This window comes from Urocitellus parryii, chromosome 10 (assembly GCF_045843805.1).
Source record: "Urocitellus parryii isolate mUroPar1 chromosome 10, mUroPar1.hap1, whole genome shotgun sequence".
Lineage (NCBI taxonomy): Eukaryota > Metazoa > Chordata > Mammalia > Rodentia > Sciuridae > Urocitellus > Urocitellus parryii.
Window position 1 is genome coordinate 83413523 of NC_135540.1, and position 22509 is coordinate 83436031.

General features: G+C 39.4%; 1 protein-coding gene across 1 annotated transcript in view; it reads right to left on the reverse strand.

Annotated features, from left to right (window-relative positions):
• Positions 1-22509, reverse strand: part of Fras1 (Fraser extracellular matrix complex subunit 1) — a 267670-nt gene that overhangs the window by 222245 nt on the left and 22916 nt on the right. The window contains exons 6-13 of the mRNA XM_026403132.2: positions 18991-19074; positions 17309-17410; positions 16821-17012; positions 12912-13001; positions 10683-10718; positions 8710-8857; positions 6974-7117; positions 5482-5616 (exon numbers count right to left, since the gene is read on the reverse strand). Of these exons, the coding sequence (XP_026258917.2) occupies positions 5482-5616; positions 6974-7117; positions 8710-8857; positions 10683-10718; positions 12912-13001; positions 16821-17012; positions 17309-17410; positions 18991-19074 (931 nt within the window). The remainder of the gene's footprint in view (positions 1-5481; positions 5617-6973; positions 7118-8709; positions 8858-10682; positions 10719-12911; positions 13002-16820; positions 17013-17308; positions 17411-18990; positions 19075-22509) is intronic.

Below are 22509 nucleotides of genomic sequence, written 5' to 3' on the forward strand. Positions count from 1 at the left end.
ATGCTGAAACAGATTGCCAAAACCCATTAAGTATTCTGTGCTCTGGACCTGGCTCCAGGAGGTCAGCACTTCATTTCCTGAAATGATTGGCTGCTCCAGTCAACCATAGTTCCAACGAATAATTAACTTTATAAGTTCCTTTGCTCAAACCACAGCTTTAAAATCTCAACTAGGTCAGCATCCTATATGCAAAATCCACAGGTTTTCTTTCACACTTTCCCTCTCAATATATCCTAATTTAGCTAAAAACCAAATAATTACAAAATGTCATTATCAAATCTGAACACTTTTGAAAAAAGTTATAAGGAATATAGTTAACTGTTTTATTATAGTTCCTTCTCAATAACATTTAAAAGTATGTTTTCTTTTAAATCAGACATTAGTGGCACAAAACTCCTTGTTTACTGATGCAAGACATTTGGTTTTTATCACCATAGGTTAAAAAACAAATAGTTTCACTAATGTCCATAGCTTCCTTTTATTGTCTACATATTATGAACCAAGCATATTTATGCTTTTCAAACATCTTCCCTGTTCCTCATAATAACAGTGTAAAGTAGATAATATTATCCCCATTTTAGAGTTGGAGGAATTGAAGTTAACCAAATTGCCCAGAATCATATAGAAATAAGTAGTAGAATGGAGATTCAAAATAATCCTTTACTTTATGATCTCATAAAATGTCTAAATGTCTTGATTCTTTAGGTTTCAATATCTATGGCCATAAAATACTCAAATATAGAAAAAAACTTCAAAGATGTTTGCTGGGTTGGTTCATTGTTGTTTTCTATCTCTGCAAGCAATGGCTAACTCACCTCAATTGCCAATCACTATAAAGTCAAAGACTGAATCTTACTCCTCTTCATATCCTCAGAACTAGGTGCAGTGGTCAACAGAGACTGAATTGGGGAATTGGAGAAAGGAACATAGAATAAGTTCAATGGGAAGCAGAAATTCAGATCCTTCAATGTATAACGGAGGACTTGCCAGGTATGGCGCACCATCTCCTACAATATATGTGAATGCACTCACTTAGTCTTCATGGCAATGCCACGTTGCAGATATTATTGACTTTCAGTTTTACCCATAGACAACTGAATCATGAAGATAAAGACTATGTAAAAAACTACAAAAAAATTAAGAAAAATAAAAAAGACTATCTAGGAGATGGAGCCAAGATTAGAATCCAGCTGGTTTGGCTCCAGAGCCTAAGCTTTTGACCATTGTGCCCTGCTCCCTCCCAACCCTGGATCTGCAGAATTAAGGCAACATTTGCTATGGGAATACATAGCTCCATCCTTAGGCCTTTATGAATAATTTGAGTTTTAAACAGAAAAACTAAATATTAATACACATGAGAAAATGAGATAAATTCTACTCTTTCTCCATTCAAAGTTTAGTCTTATGAGCTACTTCTTTTAATCTTGCATGACATGTCTTGTTGGCTGTTTAAGCTCTTCTTAAAGGTTTTTATGACTAGGCTTTATGTGCACAGGACAATGGTCCCACCAAAGTAGAACACAAGTTGATGTTTAAAAATGGGGCAAGATGAGCAAGGACAAATGTTCTCAAGACCTGGAAAGTACAGTCTGGATCTAAATTTAGATTTAATACTAGAGTTTCTAAGATGATAAAATGAGAAAGAATAGATCCAGGACAAGTGGTACCAAAGAGCCATGAAGGAAAGGTGCAAAGTCATTTGGCATGGTGGGGGAGAGGGGTCAAGGAATGGCCATACACAGTTGAAGCCTGACCATCAAGCTGCAGGTGATTAAGAGATGGGCTTTGATATTTAAATTTCTTTTTATTAATTAATTTATTTTCTTTTATTTTTTTGGCACCAGGGATTGAACCCAGTGGCACTTAGCCACTGCGCCACATCCCCGGCCCTTTTATTACATTTTATTTAGAAACAGGTTCTCACTGAGTTGCTTAGGGCCTCACTAAATTGCCAAGTCTGGCTTTGAACTCACAATCCTCCCATCTCAGCCTCCTGAGCTGCTGGGATTTATAGGCATGTGCCACCATGCTCGGCCAAGAGATGGGCTTTTAATTCCTGGAAATGGGTCAGAACAGGACAGGGAGCAGGAATAAAAGCAGAAGCCCAATCCTAGGATCTAAGTTACACAGGGTCAACAAGATTGGAACAGAGTGGGCAAAAAAGGATGCTATACAAGATCCAGCTGGTGGCATAGGAAGCACAGAGGTTAAAGCAGGAACATGAGTGCCAGGACTGAAATGCACAGTTTGGGCCCTGACAGGGCGATTACTCTATGGCCTACCTGCCATGGAGAAGAGGCAACTTACATATGGCTTTGTCCCTGACTTAGATTGTTATAAAAAACTGGGTAATGTTGAGCTATAATGTAAAGTGATCAAATCATCAAACTCCAAAATTGGGGAAGGCAGGGGAGATGAAGCAGGGATTGGTATGGGATGCATAATGTAGCCTATAATTACAACATGATTTGGTTTAATCTAATCCAAGATGCAGCAGTAATACTGATAAATGCACACATGTTTAAATGCATAGGTGTATGCATGTATGCACATGCGTGAGTGCATGTTTATACCACCAAACTCAAGCAAAAAGGGAAAAATAAGAGCCCCTTAGGATGGGATCCTTGGGCAGGCCTAGTACTTTCTTGTGCCCTCTCTGGTTGACCTACTCATACTCTTTTGTTTAGACCCCTGGATGTGTGCTACTTGGCTCTGTCCCATATTTTTCCCTCTGCCCTATATTCAACATAGTGAGCATGAATATTAATCAGGTAATTTCTGTTCATTAGTTTTCTCAGCACAGTGTTCACTTTCTTTTGGTTTTGATGTGTCAATAAAGTAGAGAATTATCCCAGTCATAGCATAAATGACCCTGCCCAAACAAAACAATCCAGAAGAATGTGTTAGTATCAAAAATGGCAGGCTTCTTTTTGAAAAGTTTAGCACGTATCGAAAGAATACTGGCTGGCTGACCCATTTCCAAGGTCAATGGTGAAGAGTCAACAAAAATGCACAAGCACAAATGTTACAAAAATTTCCAATGCTGAGAAACATTATTTGCAAAGATAATTTGGGCAGCCTTGGTGCCAAGAATGTATCTGGAAATTGATCACAAATCTAGCTTTAATTTTTTAAGATCATTCTCTCTCTCTCTCTCTCTCTCTCTCTCTCTCTCTCTCTCTCTCTCTCCTCTTACTTCTCGTCTCTCTCCCACTCTCCTCTTGCTGTTTTTTTCCCCTATTTTATGCATAAAAATGCAACCAGCCTGAACTAAAGCAAATTGGTTTAATTCCCTGGAGGGAGCATGAACAAATTTTCCCAGCAACTTTCTACTAGAGGCATTTGTGTGTGGATATGTGGATGGAATGTGAAGCAGGCAGCTACATAAACCAGTAATCAAATGAAACATTACCCATTTCAAAATGCCCTAACACAGCATTAGCATCACCAATTAAAACACTAGGCATGGGAGAAAGGAAAATGGCAAAAGGAACAAAAAAGAAATGTATGTGGCATGTGTGTATCCCAGGAGGTGGAGGTGATACACGGGAGGTGAACAATCTAGGGGGGAATGAATTCTTCTCTAAAGGCAAATCTGTCACAGGATTGTTAGCAGGAGATCTCTTTGATGGGATTGAAGAAAAGAGTAAGGAATACATTCAATAATTTCATCAAATTGAAATTTCAGCAGTTTACTCAAATTGTCCTGCCATTACACATTCACAAAGCCTATTCTATGGGCTCATTCGAGCCCGTTCTAAAATCACAGGTAAATAGAATAAGATAAACCATAAACACTAAGATTTGTCTTCTCCTTTATGGCTTAGGCTTAGTTATGGAGCCACAGGGTCCTTCAAGGGAATGAAGGAATCATTCATTCATTTATCCTACCTCAATCAATAAAAGAGTACTTTGTGCAACCCTGAATGCTGGGGGTGCAGAGATTGAGAAGTCACACTTAGAGATCTCAAAGAGCCCCCCAGCCAAACTCCTTCCACATTCCACCACAAGACTGCCACAAAACAGTCCCTTCTTCCTCATATTTCTATGGGCATAAACAGCAGGAGTGTCTCCTTTCAAGACTGTTCCTATAATCCAATGGGCTCTGACTGTGACCCATGACCTGGGATGGAGGGAACCAGCAGCCCCCTCCACTTAGGACCCCCACATGGAGCACCTGCAGCCTGCACATCTGCAGAGCTCAGGGCACTTGTTCTCCTGTACTCCTTTCCCTCCAAATGATTTTCCTGAAAAAATCTCATCAAAGGCATGAAAGAGGACCATTATCAGTTGCCCCTCAGATTGGCCCACTTTCCAATTCTCCTCACAGATCCACTGTCCTCAGCTGCAGGGCACAGATACTGCAGCTCCCAGGCATGATGGCTGGACCATCCACATTTTCAGATTTACCGGCTACCACAAACCTGGCCTGAGGGTCTGGGCACATCTTTTTGTTGTTGTTGTTCTAATTAGTTATACATGACAGCAGGATGCATTTTGTTTCATTGTACACAAATGGAGCAGATCCTATTATCCTTCTAAAGACAAACTTTTATCTCCCTTCTTTGCCTTTAGGCTTTTACCACGGCCTTTCTCTCCCATTCTTCATTTAAAAGATTCTTTATACATTTACTTGTTTTACTTATACGCAAGGTTATAATCACTATTGAAAAATTGCTCAGGTATAAGTAAATTAAATTATAATATGGCCACTTCTACCTCTGGAGATTATAATAATATTAAGAATTTTGAAAAAAAAAGAATTTCAACTAGATCTTAATTAAAAACAAAATTAAAAATGTAAAATAAAATTAGGCATATAAATCTACTAAAGTATATAGATACTAGAGTAATCTAATAATGTTATAAAAAACAAATGTGTCATCTCTTCCATTCATCATTCTTTTCATTCCATCAGAAGCCTTATTCAGAGTTTCTTCCTGTCTTAGAAAAATTGATTGCTATAACAAAATACCTGAGGCCAAGTGACTTATTATGTGTAAAGGTTTATTTGGCCCTTGATTTTATTGGCTGGAGAATCAAAAGAGCATGGCACCTGCATCCTGGCAAGGAGCCCCCACCTGCATCACAACATGGTAAAGAAGAAGAAAGGGAATAGGCCACATGCAGAAGAAGTCACACATATGAGTGACTTAGCTTTATAACTTCTCACTCTTGTGGTACTGATCTAGTCCCATAAGAGCCAAATCTCCAAGAGGTGCCATTAATTCATTCATGAGAGGTAGGGTCCCCATGACCTAATTATTTTCCATGAGGCCCTACCTCTTAAATTTCTTACCACCTAAACACTGCCATGGGGAACCCAGCTTCCAGCTCATGTCCTCTTGGGGACAAGTCAATCTAAACATTGCATTTCTATTTGAAAAACAGCTTTCATCTCCTGATAGCCCCAAGTCTCTGTTGAGTGAGGGTGACGAGCTTCCTCTGTGGCCTGCCTGGCTGGAGCCCGACAGTGCTTACCTTCACAGGAGTGGCGATCTTGGTAGAAGCCTTCCCCACAGGTGGACACGCACTGCCCATGCCGCATCAGCAGGGGAGGCTGGCAGGAGGAGCACTCCAGCCCACTGGAGCACGTGGAACACTGAGGCTGGCAGGCTGGCTCCAGACAAGAATCAAGAAAGGAAAAGAAACAACTGATGAGTTCAAAAACATCACCCTAGGGCTGACTCAGCTCAATCCTGAGCCTCTGGAGTCCCAGAGAAAAAGACAGGAGCCAATAATATTTCCATAGCATGTGGTTGTGTCAGCCATTGTTCAAGCACTTTATATATATATATATATACCAATGCCTTTAATGTTCACAACAACCCTATGAGGTAGATAACCTTAATCCCAATTTTATGAATAAAGAACAAGCTCTGAGAGGTTAAGTAAACATGTCCAAGTCTACACAGAATTGGCATTTGAAGACAGGCAATTTGGTTCAGGAGTCTATGATCTTTTCTTCTCATCTAATAGCTCCCAATATCTTTGTCACTCAACCTTTTTGCAAATATATTCCTTGCCTCTTTTCCTCCACATCTTATGGCAGATAAAATAAATAACTTTCCAGAAGGTTGAAGATCATAAATCAAAAAAGAACGTGTGGAGAAGTGAATAATTACAAGAATAATAATAAAAGTGGCTAACGCTTACTGAGCCCTGTCTATATTCTAGACACTATTCTAGGTGCTCAGCAGGTATAGACATGCTTAATCTTCACAAAAACTCTGAAGAAGGTACTAGGATTACCTCCACTTTGAGGTCATGTAGTCACTGCCAGGCTATGACCCTATGTGCTCTTAAATGAATAATTAACCTCCAAAATCAGAGATAAGGGAGAAAGTAACTAGATCCGATGTCAACCAAGCTAAAGTCTCCCAAGTAAGAGCTCCTTCTCAGATGTACAAAAATTATGAAATGAACCTGAACCCTTCCCGAATCCTCAGGTAGCTCAAAAGAGATAAGCTCTCTTAACAATGACCTGTGTGATACAGAGCAAGTCAATTAATTGGCATTAACTTCCCTGCTTTAGGTTCCTCATGTGCAAAACTGGAAAGTTTTAGTAAGTAGTTTTGAAGGACTATGTCAATGTAAATTTCTATCATGGATTAAATGAGTGTTTTAATAAAAGACACCAAACATCCCAATGATATCACTATCCTTGAAAGTCTTCAAAAATGAAACAAATCCAGCTAGGACTCCCTAGCAACCATCTGACTTCCAGACCACCTTTTTCCCAATTAGTACTGAAATACTTTTAAATGTGAGAAGAAAGAGACCTGAAGGTGGAGAGGCCAAGTAACCAATGGATGGCATTAGCACCTTCCAGTGGTTTTTAGATATTGTGCATTTCCTGCATACACAACCCCCTCCTTGACAGTACTGAGCCTCCGTTTGAGAAGACCAATCTCTGAGGAATCTCTCTCTCCACTACACAGTGCCACCTCCAGCTTTCCCACCAGGGCCATACCTAAGCAGAGACTGCCAGCTTGGTAAAATCCCAGACCGCAGCTGTGCACACACCGTCCATTCTGCAGCAACTGTGTGGGGTCCTGGCAGAGGTCACAGTGATCCGGAGAGTGAGAGCAGGTCAGGCAGTCTGGATGACAACGGACTGAAATTAAGGACAAAGAAGAGAAGAGCTCGGTCAAGGCCTTAGGATATTTTCATACCTTTCAGAAAAAGCATCCACAGGCTTTATACATACGTATGACAGACAAGATGAAGGACAGAAAACTGTAGAATGGAGGTGTAAAAAGGCCCCCCAAATAGTGAAAAATGCATTTCAATACAAGATTCTATGGAACCCCTCCTTGTCTGAAATACCACCAACTGCCTTCATAGCCCAAATTAAAGATGCTAAAAGAACAGCCTCGTTAGTTAGTGTCTCTACCTGCTGAGAGGATTCTAGAAACAGGAGCAACTCTCTCCACAGTATGTGATTTAAACAGAATCAATAATTTACAATATCTGAGATGTTCCTCTTAAGCTTGGCACACACAAAAAGGACAGACATGAAAACCTACAAAGTTTAAAAACAATGATTATTATCTTTTCCAAAACAGCCCATTTTCTTCTTTTTTTCCAGAATCTTAAATCTCATTATCAGTAATTGGGGGCATCACTGACCTTAGTGTTAATTGTCAGCAAAAGACTATTTTCAGGTTCTGAAGTCATCGAGGACCTGATTTTCGATGTATAATGCATAATAATATGTTAAAATATTTGTTTTGGAAAGCCCAAAGAGCCACTGTGGTGAAGGTAACATAATTAAACTATAAAGCTGCTTTGCTTTTCCCTTGATAAACTCTCCAGTGAAACACCGTGATTAGCCAAAATAAGGTGTGTATAACAAGAGCAACTACCAACGTGAAAAACTGTGGCCCATGGATGAAAACAATTAATTATGAAATATAAATGGAAGAAAGTGCCATTTCTCTAAGAGAGACTAAGCTTATATGTGAATTACTGCTCAGCCACAGCAACTCGAGAGCTTGCCAACAATTATTAACTGGAACTAATTCAACCCCAGGTGATTTGAAAGCAGAATTGCAGAACAAGTAGATAAAATTTTCTTTTGGAAGAGATTAATGAGTCTTTAAACTTTAAAACCCCATTTGAGAACTCCAAAAGAAACCATCTGCTTAATAGCTCCCTTAAAATAAGAAAGAATAAACGTACATAACAAAATTTGTGTAATTATTCTTGAATTTCCAATACTGGGAGACAGATTGGCCTTTACAAATTTTCAAACATGTGATTTGATTTTCACCAAACTTTTACAACATAGATAAGGCATGTTTTGTCAACAAGAAAATTAAGATGAGGTCAATGCCTAAGGTGACACAACTGTAATCAGTTGAGTTTGTCAATTATAGGGTGAAGATTCACTACAATTTTTTGTTAGAAAAATTAAGGCGGGTGGGGGGGCGCTGGGGTTGTGGCTCAGTGGTAGAACACTCGCCTTGTATGGGCAGGACACTGGGTTAGATCCTCAGCACCACATAAAAATAAATAAACGAAATAGAGATATTGTGTCTAACTATAACTAAAAAATGAATATTAAAAAAAAAGAAAAATTAAGGGGGGGGGGAATCCTCTCAAATCAAGTGACTAAAGAGAAAGACATAAGGGAAGAAAAAGAATTTCCCTGAAATTTCTGCCAGAAAAACCATTTTATCAGAAATACACGGCACATGGACCCACCTGAAGTACAATCTGGGCAACACTGTCCCTTCACCTGCAGGGCTAGGGTGGCCACTGGACATGGCGGGCAAGAGGGCTCGTAGCAAGTGACCTGGGCGCCCCGGCACTCACACACCCTGCAGGGACCGTCTTCCCACTTGTGACCCTCCTGCATGGAACAGAAAGGATGACAATGGCATCAGGTTGCATGGATTCAGAATCTGTAAGGAACTTCCCATATCCCTAAGGACAGAGAGAAGGCACTCACCACTCTACCCATACCAGCTCTGGAACAGGACACAGCAGAGGTGTCCCACACTAAAACGGTAAAATTTCTCCATCTTTGTTTATTGTTGGTTTCTTTTGACAAAGAGCACCAGTTGAATGATTTTTAGGCAGACTCTGAGATAAACTAAGAAAGTACTCTAAGGGCTACCAGAATATATAAACACTTCCAAAACTTGTTTCTCAACCTATTTTACATACACAAACATACATACACACACACCTGTGACAGCAGGGGGATTACAATGCACCTAGTGATAAACAGGTACCTTAAATACAATCATTAAATAACAGTGGGGACCTTGATTTCAACGCTGTTGAAAAAGCAGCAGGCAGGTCACTGTATTCTTAAAATTGAGGGCTGTTTTTTGTGGGTGGTAGATGTGCCATGAGCTTTCCCACAATGAAATATCTCTCTTGGACAAGGAAGTTATGGCAATAAACATGAACGGTTTGACAGACAATCCAAAGCGATTCTAAGAACAATCCCCTGTTGCTCACTATCCCACTCAGCCTGAAGACTGAACAGAGGCAAAGGTCCTTACCAGAATGTACTGAGATAATGAGGAAAGGAAAATAGGACAGTACAGGAGAGTGGATTTCCAGACAAAGGTCAACAGATGTTCACTAAGCTAACTGATGTTTTGTATCTCAGTTAATGTGACAGTACTCAACAAAATGGAAACGTTAGAATGCTGAGGAATATCATTTTGAAAAGGCAGCAGTGATGTTCTTCCATTTTAAGGCAGCCTGGATTCCTTCCCCTTATTCCTAACATCCAAAATTAAAAGCTTGTTTGTGTGAATCCACATGCTTGCACTTTCCCTTTCAGAGATGCCACACAACACTGTCTTGCAAACAACTTAGAGGGAACCAGTGCTCAGCATTGTTGGGGGAACGAACACTGCACAACTCCAAGAAGTTCCTTCTTCAATGACAAAATGCTTAATGATACCACCTTTAACAATGTGTTGTAGGTAGGCCTCAGTGTCATTTCAGAGACAAGGAAAAATAAAGACTTTATATTGAAGTAGCTGAAAATCCACAATGACAGACTGGAAAATACAATAAAGCTAAGCATATTTTTTAAAAAAAAAACTAATGAGTTTTAAGTTGAATAGATAACTTGAGACAAGAAAACTGTTAAATACCATTCCAGAAGAAGCTTTGGATATGCAAAACTTATTTTAGATAATGAGCTGATCAATTCTACTGTTTTATAAAACATTCCTTTGTTAAAAATAAATCAAAACTAAAGCTGTATTAACTGTTTGAGTGGCTCAGGGTCCCCTCTAGAATATGATGGCTGCAATGTACCCACTGCATTGCTAATGATCCCACATGGATAATGCCATGTATAAAGTCTTCTTGGAGTTATGCAGTGATGGTTCTTCAATGCCTCAAAACACACTGACAGTGGAAAATCACGAGGAGAAAATCATCACAAGGAAGGGAAAGAGTATAAGTAGGTATTGGTAATTAGAGAAATGTTAATGTCAGTTACAAAAAGCAATAAGGTAAGGAAAGGAACAAAAAATGTAATGGTGAAAGTCTTAGTTATCATCAAGATCATTAATTTGGACCATGGTGCCACCAAATGAGGCTGTCAAAAATACTAAGCTACTATTTCCCCATAGTAGTTCATACAGATGATTATTTTAAAAATTTTATAATGATCCATATACAAGTTAAAAAAAATCTATACTTACTGGAATATATTTAATTTCACCTGCATTTGAGGATATCTAAGAACAAAGAGAAATGTATTCATTAATTCCTTACTACAAACATCATTATGCTGATCTATTTATGTTTTCATTAGGAGTTATCCATTTTCTCCCAAATAATGTGTGATTTCATTGACTTGTTATGAATAGAAATAAAATCCATCTATATTAAAAACAAGCAAAGAATAAGGTGATGATAACAGGCAGCAGAAAGAGTTTGGAGTACTCATTCTTGCCTTGTGGTCGAGCATTTGGCTCCAATGCCCCTTACTATAAAGGGCTTCCTGGTCAAGTAGTCTAAATTTCTAAAGGTGAATCCTTGGATTTTGTGTGTTACCAGAGCATTGTGGAGATTTGTACTTATTTACAAAAATTTGGCTTTCTTTAAATCCAGTGAGTTTAATTCACTTCCAAAAATGAGTGGGAAAATGGATAAAATGAGAAAATACAAAATCAACACTTGGAGGGAACCTTTAAATCTCTGAAATTCTTTTAAAATTAGGACATCTAAACTATGAAATACAACTATGAGAGGAGCAAGGACAACAGCATAATGACAATGCCATTGTTTTCAGTTTTTCTTTTCAATATGCCAGGTGCTGTCTTAAGCACTGGACACTCAATAACCACACCAGGTGAGTACTGATGTTATCCCTACCTTACAGTGAGGACCCAGTAACCTACCCAACATCGCAGTTGGTGTGTGGAAGAGCAGGGATTAGAATCTAGAGCCTGCCCTGTTTTCATACACCACATTGCCTCCCCAGAACACACAGAAACACTGGCAGGCTGGCAGGCTGCAATCCAGCTGCCAATCACTCACCAGTCAAAGCACTTCATCCTAATTCTTATTATCCTATTCTGATTGGTCAATGAAAGAGTTGAACTTTTGATCAATTGACATGTTTTTAAGAACATGATGAATTTGTCAACATTTTAAAACCCCATGTGGAAAATTTGAGCTATAAAGGCAAATATATATATATCGCAAATATATATTTATCTCACAAATATACATATACCTTACATATATATATATATATATATATATATATATATATATATATACACACACACCATATATACATATACACATATGTGTGTGTGTGTGTATATATATATATATATATATATATATTCGTAGTTGGGCACAGTACCTTTATTTTTATTTATTTATTTTTATGTGGTGCTGAAGATCAAACCCAGTGCCTCCCATGTGTAAGACAAGTGCTATGCTGCTGAGCCACAAACCCAGCCCCCCAAAATAGGTCAAATTTGAAGCACTTAATATTTTTTCCTTGGTGTTATATAATTAACAAATTACAGACATGATGTGAAATAAAACTTTAGCAAGTGAAGTTTCATCCCACATCCAATCCCATCAAAATCCTGTCATTTCTATCTGCAAAATAAATTTAGGGCCTGATCCATTTTGACCACTTTCACCACTCCCCTGAGTCTAAGCCAATGTTACTCCTAATCTGGACTACTGCAAACATCTCCGAACCGGACCACCTACTTTCAGCCTTGTTGTCTATATGGCAGCCAAACTGATCCTTTCTAAGTCAGATCATGGCTCTGCTGGACTTCAAACAACCCCTCCCCCTGAACCCCAGCCAGCAGCTCTCATCTGCTTCAGGGTAAAAGACCCTGGCTTCCAGGCCACCTTCTAAGCCTCATCTCCAACTCCTTTACCCTCCTTTGCTCTCTTCTTGGTATATTCCATCTTGCTACTTCTTACATATGTCAAGTATGCTTTTGCCTCAAGGCCTTTGAACTTGCTGGTCCCTATCCCTGGTGTGTCCCCCACACATATAGGTGGCTCACTCCCTTACTTCCTTCAGGTTTTGCTCAAATTTCTCTGTGTGAGAGGACTTGCCCACTCATCTTATGTAAAAGAAAACTCTCCCCCAACCAAGCCCAGTTACTTCGGCTGCTTTATAGTTTTAGGTAGTACTCATCAGCACCTGTAATGGTAGGTGGGGTCTGTGTCCCCACCCTAGATAGTATGTTCCACCATGAAAACAGGGACTCTGCCTGTTGCATTCACTTCTGTATCCCAGTGCCTGGCACCTACTAGGTGCACACAGAAAAATATCTCCTGAACAAAGGAAGGGTTAAAGGAAACTAGAAGGTAATGGAGGTCCCCTTCTAAAGTTAATTTCAAATGATTAATTTTTAATGATATTGAGTTATTAGCCTGATACTCACAAATTCTGCCTTTTCTTCATACACACAATGGCCATTCCTAGAAATGCATTCAGGACAGCATTTTCCATCTAAGTGAATTAATTCTTCTCCCTGTAGAAATAGGATTTGTAGTGGCACACATCAAATTAGCATGTTCAGGCAGCAGTGCTAAATTGTGAGAAGCTGGATGCCCTGACTGCAGTGAGAAACCTTGATATACCCTTTATTTGGTCTCCTTGTGCTGTCTTCCTGTGGAAGGTCTAGTACTGTGGCACCAAGTGCTGCTTCTCTGATGCCTATGCTGTGATCCCCGCCCTCCCCACCCCCAACTGCCAATGTATGAGCATGAATACAAAGAATGGCCAAGGTTCCTGTTGCAGTCTTGGAAAGGTGAGTTTCAGGAAAGGATCATGTTGCCTTAAAGACACAAGATTAGAACTTAGGACTCTGGTTTCATCAACAGTGGGCAAATCATAGCAACATGTTTTCCTTTGAATACAAAACTCAGATACAGATCTCTTTACACAGAGATGTAGTCTCAGGCATAAACTGATTTGTATTCAGCATTGTGAAACTTGTACTGTTAGCCAACTCACATCTAACTTTTAAAAATTATGAAGAAATGAAATGCCACACTTAAAGGGTAGATGTTTGACTAACAAAATCTTGTCACTTTAATGCCCCAATATCAATAATTTCAAATTGTGATTTTAATGACAAAATAATAAATGCTTGCTGTTTAAAAATTAAGTAATTCAGAATTCTATGGCTTTAGAAAGTATAATTTTATTGTAGTCCTATCTTTCAGGGAATCAGCTATTAATAATACAAAGTGTAATTTGCCATATGCATACCCTAATATCAAATACTTATAGGGTAGAGAGTATGCTTTAAAGAATGGTCTACTTTTTAAAGATACATCTATTTTTGAAAGAATGATATTTCTTTAGATATTTAATATTTAATTTGGGGTCTATATTATATTTAAAAGTACAGAAGCCATATTAAATAAAAACTACATAAACAAAATAATCATGATGACATTTTATATTTGTGAACACTGAACTAAAGATAAATATAAAGAAATAACATTGGTTGTCTTTGGGTTGTTGCATGGATTTTTAAGTCTCTTTTCTATTTTTCTTGAGTCTGTCTTCAAAATTTCCAGCATGAATATATATTATTTCAATGAAAGAAAATATGAACTTCCAAAAAAACATAAAAAGACGACAATGATTATTTCTTTTTATAGTGCCTAAAAAGTTATTTCAAAAAGAAGGAAGTTATGTAGATGACTGTCCATCAAAATTTCATGCCTATCAGAGGCCAGCAGAGAGCAGTGGGTGCTAAAGGGATCAGACATATTTACATATAAATTGTTTTGCAGAAACTCGAAGAATCAGCTGGTAGTGAAGGCATCACTCAGAAACAGATTGAAATTTGCTTTCAAAGTATATAGAGGGGTTTATATGCATGTAATCTAAGTTGCTTAAAACAATACTTTGAAACAAGGCAGCATTTGTGTACTCCTATTAAAAACAAAACACAGGAGGAGTTCTGGAGTGCCCGCCATAACACATAGACAAGAAGGTGGCTACACAGAGCTTTCAACTCTAAGGTAAATACCAAAGGGCCCTGCTCCTGGAGAGCAAGGATTTGGTTTTGGTGAGGTAGTCATTCTAAATAGGTTTGCTATTTATAGAAGAAGCCCAGTGGCCCCAAACCACATCAGTTCACTGCAGGGGGGAGGCAAGAGCTGGCTCCAATTAGCACTTGACTTTTGCTGTGAACAAAATTGTTTTGTGAAACAAAACTTATTCTTTCCTTTTTCAAGATGATTCTTCTACATAGGTCAGATTGAATCTGCTACTCTTTCCCCACCTTCATCCATCAGACCAAAGTCAAATCTGATTCCATTCATTTACTTTTCCATTGGAAAAGTAAACATTCTTTCGAGGGAATTTTCCTGACATGTAGGCATGCCTACACTCTTCCTTGCATTTCTCTACAAGCTTCATTTCCCCCACTATATCATGCCTCAGATGTGAATGTAGGTCCTTAAAAAAAAAAAAAAAAGGTAATTTGACTTTATCTGAATTTATGTTCAAACACTTTATAAAATACAGAAAAATGAAATCCATCATGTGGTATTTTTCTACCACTGATTTATTTATGTTTCAATGTTTAGGGATTTGATTGGATAACAAAGACAAAGATCATACCATTTTTTCCCTATTTTAACAAATAAAAATCATGTGCTGGTTTCAATGCTATTCAGAAATATTACTGTTGATAGCAAATGTGATAATGATAATAATGGCAAAGTTGCACAATTTGGCCTCTCCTAGAAGCTTCTGCATCTTTTCCTAGATGTGCTGACACTAACATTTAACCCACCTTTGGTGTCCAAGATTAGAAATCAAATGACCTTGATATTTCAGAGACGGAAGCAGAAAGTGGAGTAGAATTCAATAAAAAATAACTGTAATGCATTTTCACTACTCCCTTGATAGACAGTAATTTCCCCGGGGAGCTCCTAAAGCATTCAATTCATATTTTCATAATCCTTGGTGCTGCAGTATTTATGTTTATACATCTGACTTCCCCCAAAGCCTGGGAACTCTTGAGGTTAGAATGTGTCTTATTCATCTTTTTATTACCATTGATACATACTAACCAGAAGGTAGGAGTAAGACTCTGTCTCTGTTCAGAGCTCACTGAAAGAAGTAGGTGGCTAAAGGACACTCCCTACTAGGGTCATCTCTTCCTATTTTCCATAAAACTTGGTATCTTAGACAATTTAACTCAGAAAATAATCCAACATCCCCCAGGAGGGCTGCTAAGGGAAGGAAACCTTGCCTCAGCCTGAGAGAGAAAGAAAAGGGCCCTTATTAGGTTTCTTCTCATCTTCATCCAACCATTCTGACTCCCTAACATAAAGAAAAAGAAATGAAAAGGTGTGGGGGGCAGAAAATAGATCTGCAAACTAGCAAGACCCTCTTTACCTAAATGTTTCCACTCTGCCAAGTCCAAGAAGTAGGAGGCAGAGTAAAAAATTACCCTGTCAATGACAGCCTTGTTTGAAAGGTTGTTCCTCCTAAGGTTCAGTGCTGTGAAGAGCTGAGAAATGGGGGAGAGGAACTAGAAAGAAAAATGTCTTCACTGACACCCCCTGCTTCAGATCTTTCCAATTTCCCCTCATCTACACAAGTTCACAGCCCTGAGGGAAACTGGCGGGGCGGATGGGAGCGGTCAGGGAGAAGAAGCCGACTTTCAAAGCAATTTGTATTGCCATGGGTCAAAATTGAGTTCAAAGGGAAAAAAAAGTAATTTCCTTAAAATATATATCTACAGTCCAAACAGGGGCAGCTTTGTTAGAAGCTTCTAGAAATTCTGCAGACAGCAGAAGTCAACGGAGGTCAGCAGAGTTAATTGTTTATGAGGTCTCCTTTGCTCTCTCTTGAAAACAAAACATAAGCTGTTTTCTTTACTTTCCTCATCCACATGAGCAGTCCCCAGGTGCCAGAACTCCTTTCTGCTAAATGCAGCCAGTGGGGTCTGCAGCAGAAGCCCAGCCCCGGGCACACCTGTAGACCCTTGTTTTGCAGGCGTGATGAGCCGGGCAGGCCACCAGCAATGAGGTCCAGCTCTGCTGACCAATAGGCTGATGTCCCATGTCATGTCCTTGCCTTTCATGTCTCTGGCTCAGGGCTTCCAATCTGACCAGATGCACAGAGAGCGGAAAGCTAGTCTCCACAAATAGTGACATTCACTCTACACCACAGCATCTTTGTGTTAAAAGGCCCCTTGAAACATGAGAATCAACCTGACGGTCCCCTCTTCTGCCAAAAAGTAAGGAACTGGCGCAGGTCCACCCATCCCGCCGGAAGGAGCTGCTACAGCCCAGAGAGGAATCCCTCTGCTTCTTACCTGGGCACACTCCACCTTGGCACACTCTCCAGTCTGGCAGGTTACCTGCCCACGGTCACAGACACAGAACTCACAGGCTGAACCTTTCCACATTTCATCCTGGTACCGCACAATCCCATTAGATGTGCAGCTTCCGAAGGGAGACACACATTCCTCACAGCATTGCCCATGATGCCGAGCCCTGCTCTGACCCTGAGGAAACAGAGAATGGCAAGGGAAGAGCAGTCCTCGAAGGCAGTGGAAAACCCCAGCCGAAGGGCAGAAGGACATCAGACACAGACAGATGTGTACAACACAACCCACTACTTGACCCAGGGGATGCAAGCTCCCTTCCACCTCAATCTTCCTTCCTAGGAAAAAGACCTTTCATATCTTTACATAACATTATAAAACTTGATTCCCTCAAAGGACACACTACACTAAGAAATGCATTTCTTAAATGACCCAGAATCAAACTTAAAAAATTCAAGCTTCACACTCTCAAATACCTTCTCACATCTCAGGGGTGGGCAGGCCTGTGTGTGACATCTGACCTCACCCTGGTCACAGGTACACGTTGTACAGGCATCTTCAGTCCACTGCTCACCATGCTGAGGAAGAAAGAAGAAAAGAAAGTGGAACACCAAATGTCACATACACCAAATTATCCAAAGGGAACTTTAGATGAATTTTCATTTGACTATACTGATTTCCAGATATGTTGAGGGCCCACTCCAGGTCAGGCATGTAAAGACCTCAGCAACACAGAGGAGTAGGAAGGCCCAGTTGGTTGTCTCCCCTGTGGACATTCTTTAGGTCTTCTTTTCCAGGAGATCCACCTCTCACTGCCATATGCCCATTTTCTCAGCTTCCCTTGCAGCTAAGGCACAGACATTTCTACCCAAGAAGACCTTATAATTAAGTTTGCTAAGTGGTAGAGGTCAAGGGAGAGGTTACCCTCCTACCCCTTTCTCCACCAATTTGTGCCATGATCATGTGAGGATGAGCTGCCTGCAAAGGAAGCCACCTTGGGGACTGGAGGGGACAAGATGAAGGTAAATGGCAATGTGAAGATATCGCTGAGACCTGAATCATTCAACCCTGCAGTTGGCCTACTCTGAACTTCTTTTTTTTTAAATATTGTTTTTAGTTGTAGATGGACACAATATCTTTATTTATTTATTTTTATGTGGTGCTGAGGATCAAACCCAGTGCCTCGCACTTGTGAGGCAAGCGCTCTACCATTGATCTACAGCCCCAACCCCCTCTGGACTTCTTGTTAAATGAGATAACAGAGGTTAAAATTTTAGCCACAGTTAGAGGGGCATTTCTGTTACTTGCAGCCAAAAATGTCATAACAAATACAAATACTGTGACAGATACCTGTCTACAGTAGATAAGAATATCACAAAAGCTGCATATATGCATGCCTACTGTGTCTGACAGTGCATATTCAGCACATACAGAAGTTATCCCAGTTAGCTTCTTGCATTCATATTTCAAGAGACACTTCTAGAATTTGTGAAACTTTTATTCCCAAATACTTAGTTCCAGATTCTCTATTGACGGCCATAATTCCTGTTTCTGTTTAGAACAATGTAACATTCTTTTGACTCAGGCACTTCTAAGACAGAACATTCACACCATCTTTCAATCTGTTGAACTCATCTTTATGTAGTACCCACTGTAGGTTAGACACAGGTGTCTAGATTATTCCAAAAGTATCTTCATAATTGCGGTTTCCACTACTCTCAGCCTCTTGCCTGCCTCTGCTGCTCCCATGTTTCCTCCCAGGGTAGGTGGTGGGGAGGTAGTCTCTGAATATCAGTGGATAAAATCCAGCCAGTGTCTGCAGACAGACATTCCCAGAGCCTGAAATCTTGGTGTAACCTGATGGTGACCAACGATAGTCCTTTTTACCCCTTCAAGATGTATGAACAGTAAGTTCACCAAGGTTCACAAACCAGGTACTGCTTGCCAGCACATTCCTTTACATTTCTAATCCCCTTCAACTTAATTTTTTTCATAAAGGCTTTCCATGAAGAGAAGAAGAAAGTCGTTTATGTACTGAGTTACTAATCCTGGCAAAGAGTCAGATGTGAGGGCGGGGAGGCGTGGTGGTTGGCGGGTGCAGGGTAGACGTGTGAGAATGCGTGTCAAAACACCTACATACATGGGCATCAAAGCTTACCTTGTGGACTTGGCCAGCTACAGAGCAGGACTGTGCAGAGCATTGGGGACAGCAATTTCCAGGGTCTCGGACTATAATTTCATCCTTAACACCAAAAGAAAGAATAATCCATCAAAAGGAGATACTAATAAAATCCACATTGATAGGAAGATTTCGCTCACAGCCAATTCTACCATGTGCCTCAGCATCCATTATAGCAATTTCCTCTCATTTAGCACTTATTAGTCACCTGGGGCTCTGATAGGAATTAGCACTTCCAAGGTCAGTGTGAATCTTTAAAAAGTTTATATATGCCTCAAGTCCTGTTCCCTTCTAAGAACAAATAAGAACAAAAATAACAATGGCACTTGGTTTTCTTCTAGGCACTGTTTTAAGTGCTTTACATGACCCTAGGAAGTAGATGTTCTTATTCCTTCTTCACAAATGAGAATAGTAAGGAGCAGAAAGGTTGTGTGACTTGCCCAAAGTTATACAGCTGACCTAGTAATGGCATATGGTTGGAACAGAATTTAGAGCACAACCTTGCCAACACTTAAGGGAACTCATAGTCTTCCTAAGTGACCTCTAAACTCAAAAGTGGAGGTAACCATTCCTTGATCAACTACTTCACCATTCTTTGGCATCTGTGTATAAATCCACATATTAATATATATGTGCATTAGGAAGGTCCTTAACATGAGCAAGAATTGGTCATACTTCCAGAAATCTGAAAATAGACGAGTGCAGAGCAATGTGGGGAAGAGAGTTTCAACCCCCAAACAACCCACCCCACAGTACACTATCCCTATATTCTCACCTGGATTACCCTGCCCCCAGAATATCAGACCATTTGTCTCTTCTGCCCTAAAAGAATTTTCATAGTAAGCATTTTCTCATTAGTGCCAAAGAGTCAGTTACTTGCTCTGAATTATCACTACAGCCTTCTTCTCTTGCAGGAAGGTAGACTTGCTAAAAGTAGGAGAAGAGGAGTGAGGACAAACCAGAAGTAGTGGGTCTTGGACAGAAGATACATCCAGAACAGCTGACTTCACTTTCTCTTATGAGAAGCAGAAGCTGAGACTCAGTGCTATCAGTTACTTGTGTACACATTTTGCCAGAACAGGAAAGCCAGTACACTTGGGATAGAGGTCACAAAACCTTAATTTTTCATGGAAAATTCCAGTCATACCTCAGTAGTCCTTTAACCCGGTTTATATAACCAGATGGACTCATGCATTACTACCTAATAGGGATTCATTTCAAATGCCTCAATCACTAGATTTAAACCAACAACTATTTTTTGTTGTTTTAAGGTAGTTTATTTTTGTATTATTCTATACAAAAAGCAATTTGACCACTGATGTCTAATAGAGGATGTGAAAGCTGAACAGGCACTGAAATAATTGAGCACTTCTTGACTTCAGATAACATTTTTTTTTCAACTTGATGGGATTTTGGTAAGGAAGTAAAATAAAAGTATTTTGATGTCATACTTTATTTAGTAATTTTATTGCAGTAAAAAATGAACAAAGCCTTCTACAATGTTAGACAAACAGGAAACAAATGTCATGATTATAAATTTTGAATAGGCTTAAAGTTAGTATTGATTCATCCTTATCAACTTGGAATAGACACAATTACAGTCAAGGTTTTCTAACAGTACACTTTTGTAGCTATCATATACTTTAATACTTTTTCTAGCCTACCTACCTGTGCCCTTCCAAATGTACAGTCTAATGCAGCAAACTATGGACTGTGGGTCAAATCTAGCTCATCGCCTGTTTTTGCAAATGATGTTTTCTTTAAAGTTTTAACATCCATCCATTTATATAGGTTCTATGGTTTTGTGTTACAATTGTGGAACTAAGTAGTTATTCCAACTTGATGGTACTCAAAACTGAAAATATTCAGTATCTGATTCTTTACAGAAAATGTTTGCTCCAAATCTAATATCATACTAATATGAGTTCTCACAAGGGCTCAATACAAAAAAATATAACTAATGCCATTAAAATTTGGGATGGGACTACCAGTGAGGATATATTCAATTATAATTTTTAATATTCCTTAAAAATAATTATGATAGAGAAATTTATAGTGTGCTTAGAATGATAGTTCTTGACCAAATATCTTCCCACTATAGTGACTTAGAAAATATAGAAAGAAATGAAAACTCCATCACTAAGAACTCATAGTCATCCTCCTGCCATTGCCAAGAAAAACCTATAGATGTTGTATGGCATGTTTTTGTTTTTGTTTGTTTGTTTCTTTGTTTGTTTTGGTTTTTTTGACTGAGATTCAAAGTACAAATAAGAAACATCAGCCGGGCATGGCAGCACATGCCTGGAATTCCAGAGGCTCAGGAGGCTGAGGCAGGAGGATCTTGTGTTCAAAGCCAGCCTCAGCAAAAGCAAGGCAGGGTAAGCAACTCAGTAAGCAACTCAGTGAGATCCTGTCTCTATATAAAATACAAATAGGGCTGGGGATGTGGCTCAGTGGTCGAGTGCCTCTGAGTTCAATCCCTGAAATAAATAAATAAATAAACAAACAAACAAACAAACATCATCTCTTCTCAACTTTTTGCCTTTCTAGGCCTTCATTCCTCCACTGTGTGCTATTTGAGGCAGTCAGTGCCAACTCTGGCTTTTCACTTCCCTCAATATCTTTTCACATCTAGTCCAAGCCCATAATGTCAAGAACAATAAAATGAGTGGGAAACATGTGTGTTGGGGAAGTAGGGGGCGGAGGGTACCCCAAATGTAAAGAAGTACAATCACAGAAAAATAAAGGGATGCGGGGAGGCTAATGCAGGAGGATTGAGAGGGGAAACCTGTCAGACCCTGGGACTGAGACATAGTTTCTGGCCATGGATCCAAGAAAGGGAATGAACTAAGGACAGTCTACTTTGCCTTGTACTTTTAAGCAATGGACAGATTCCTCTTGGTCAAAACTGTGTAGACAGGACCTTTTCATTTCTTTCTATGTTTTCTAAGTCAGTAGGAGGAAGGGATGAATGAGCAGTAGTGAAGGGGAAATATCTTCCCTCTACTCATTTTGGATTCATGATTAAGGCTCCTATAACAAAAAAACTATTAACAAGGGAAAAGCATCCCACTTTATTTAACATAAGTTTTACCTGATATAGGACCCTTCATAAGGAAATAACCTTCATAAGAAAATAACCTCTTTTTTTCAACAGTAGGTTTGATGAAGAATAACAGTCATGGAGAAATATAACAGGGCAAAGAGTATGACTAAATAGCAATAACCAAGAAAATGCAGCAAGGCCTGTTGAGATTCTTCTGTCTATAGCGACAAAGATGATCCTTTTCTCCAGGAGCAGGGAGGGTACCTCTCACCTGAGGGCCTTACAACCTGCTTTAGGGGAAGGTCAGAAAATCCTTTCCAGGTTTTATGACCTGCTTCAGGGGAGAAGGATGGGGGAAAAGGTGAAAGTAACCTTTAAGTTTCTGCCATTTTCTCAAATGCCTTCATCTTAAAATATTCAGGATGCCAAGCTGCCATATTTGTGGATACCAT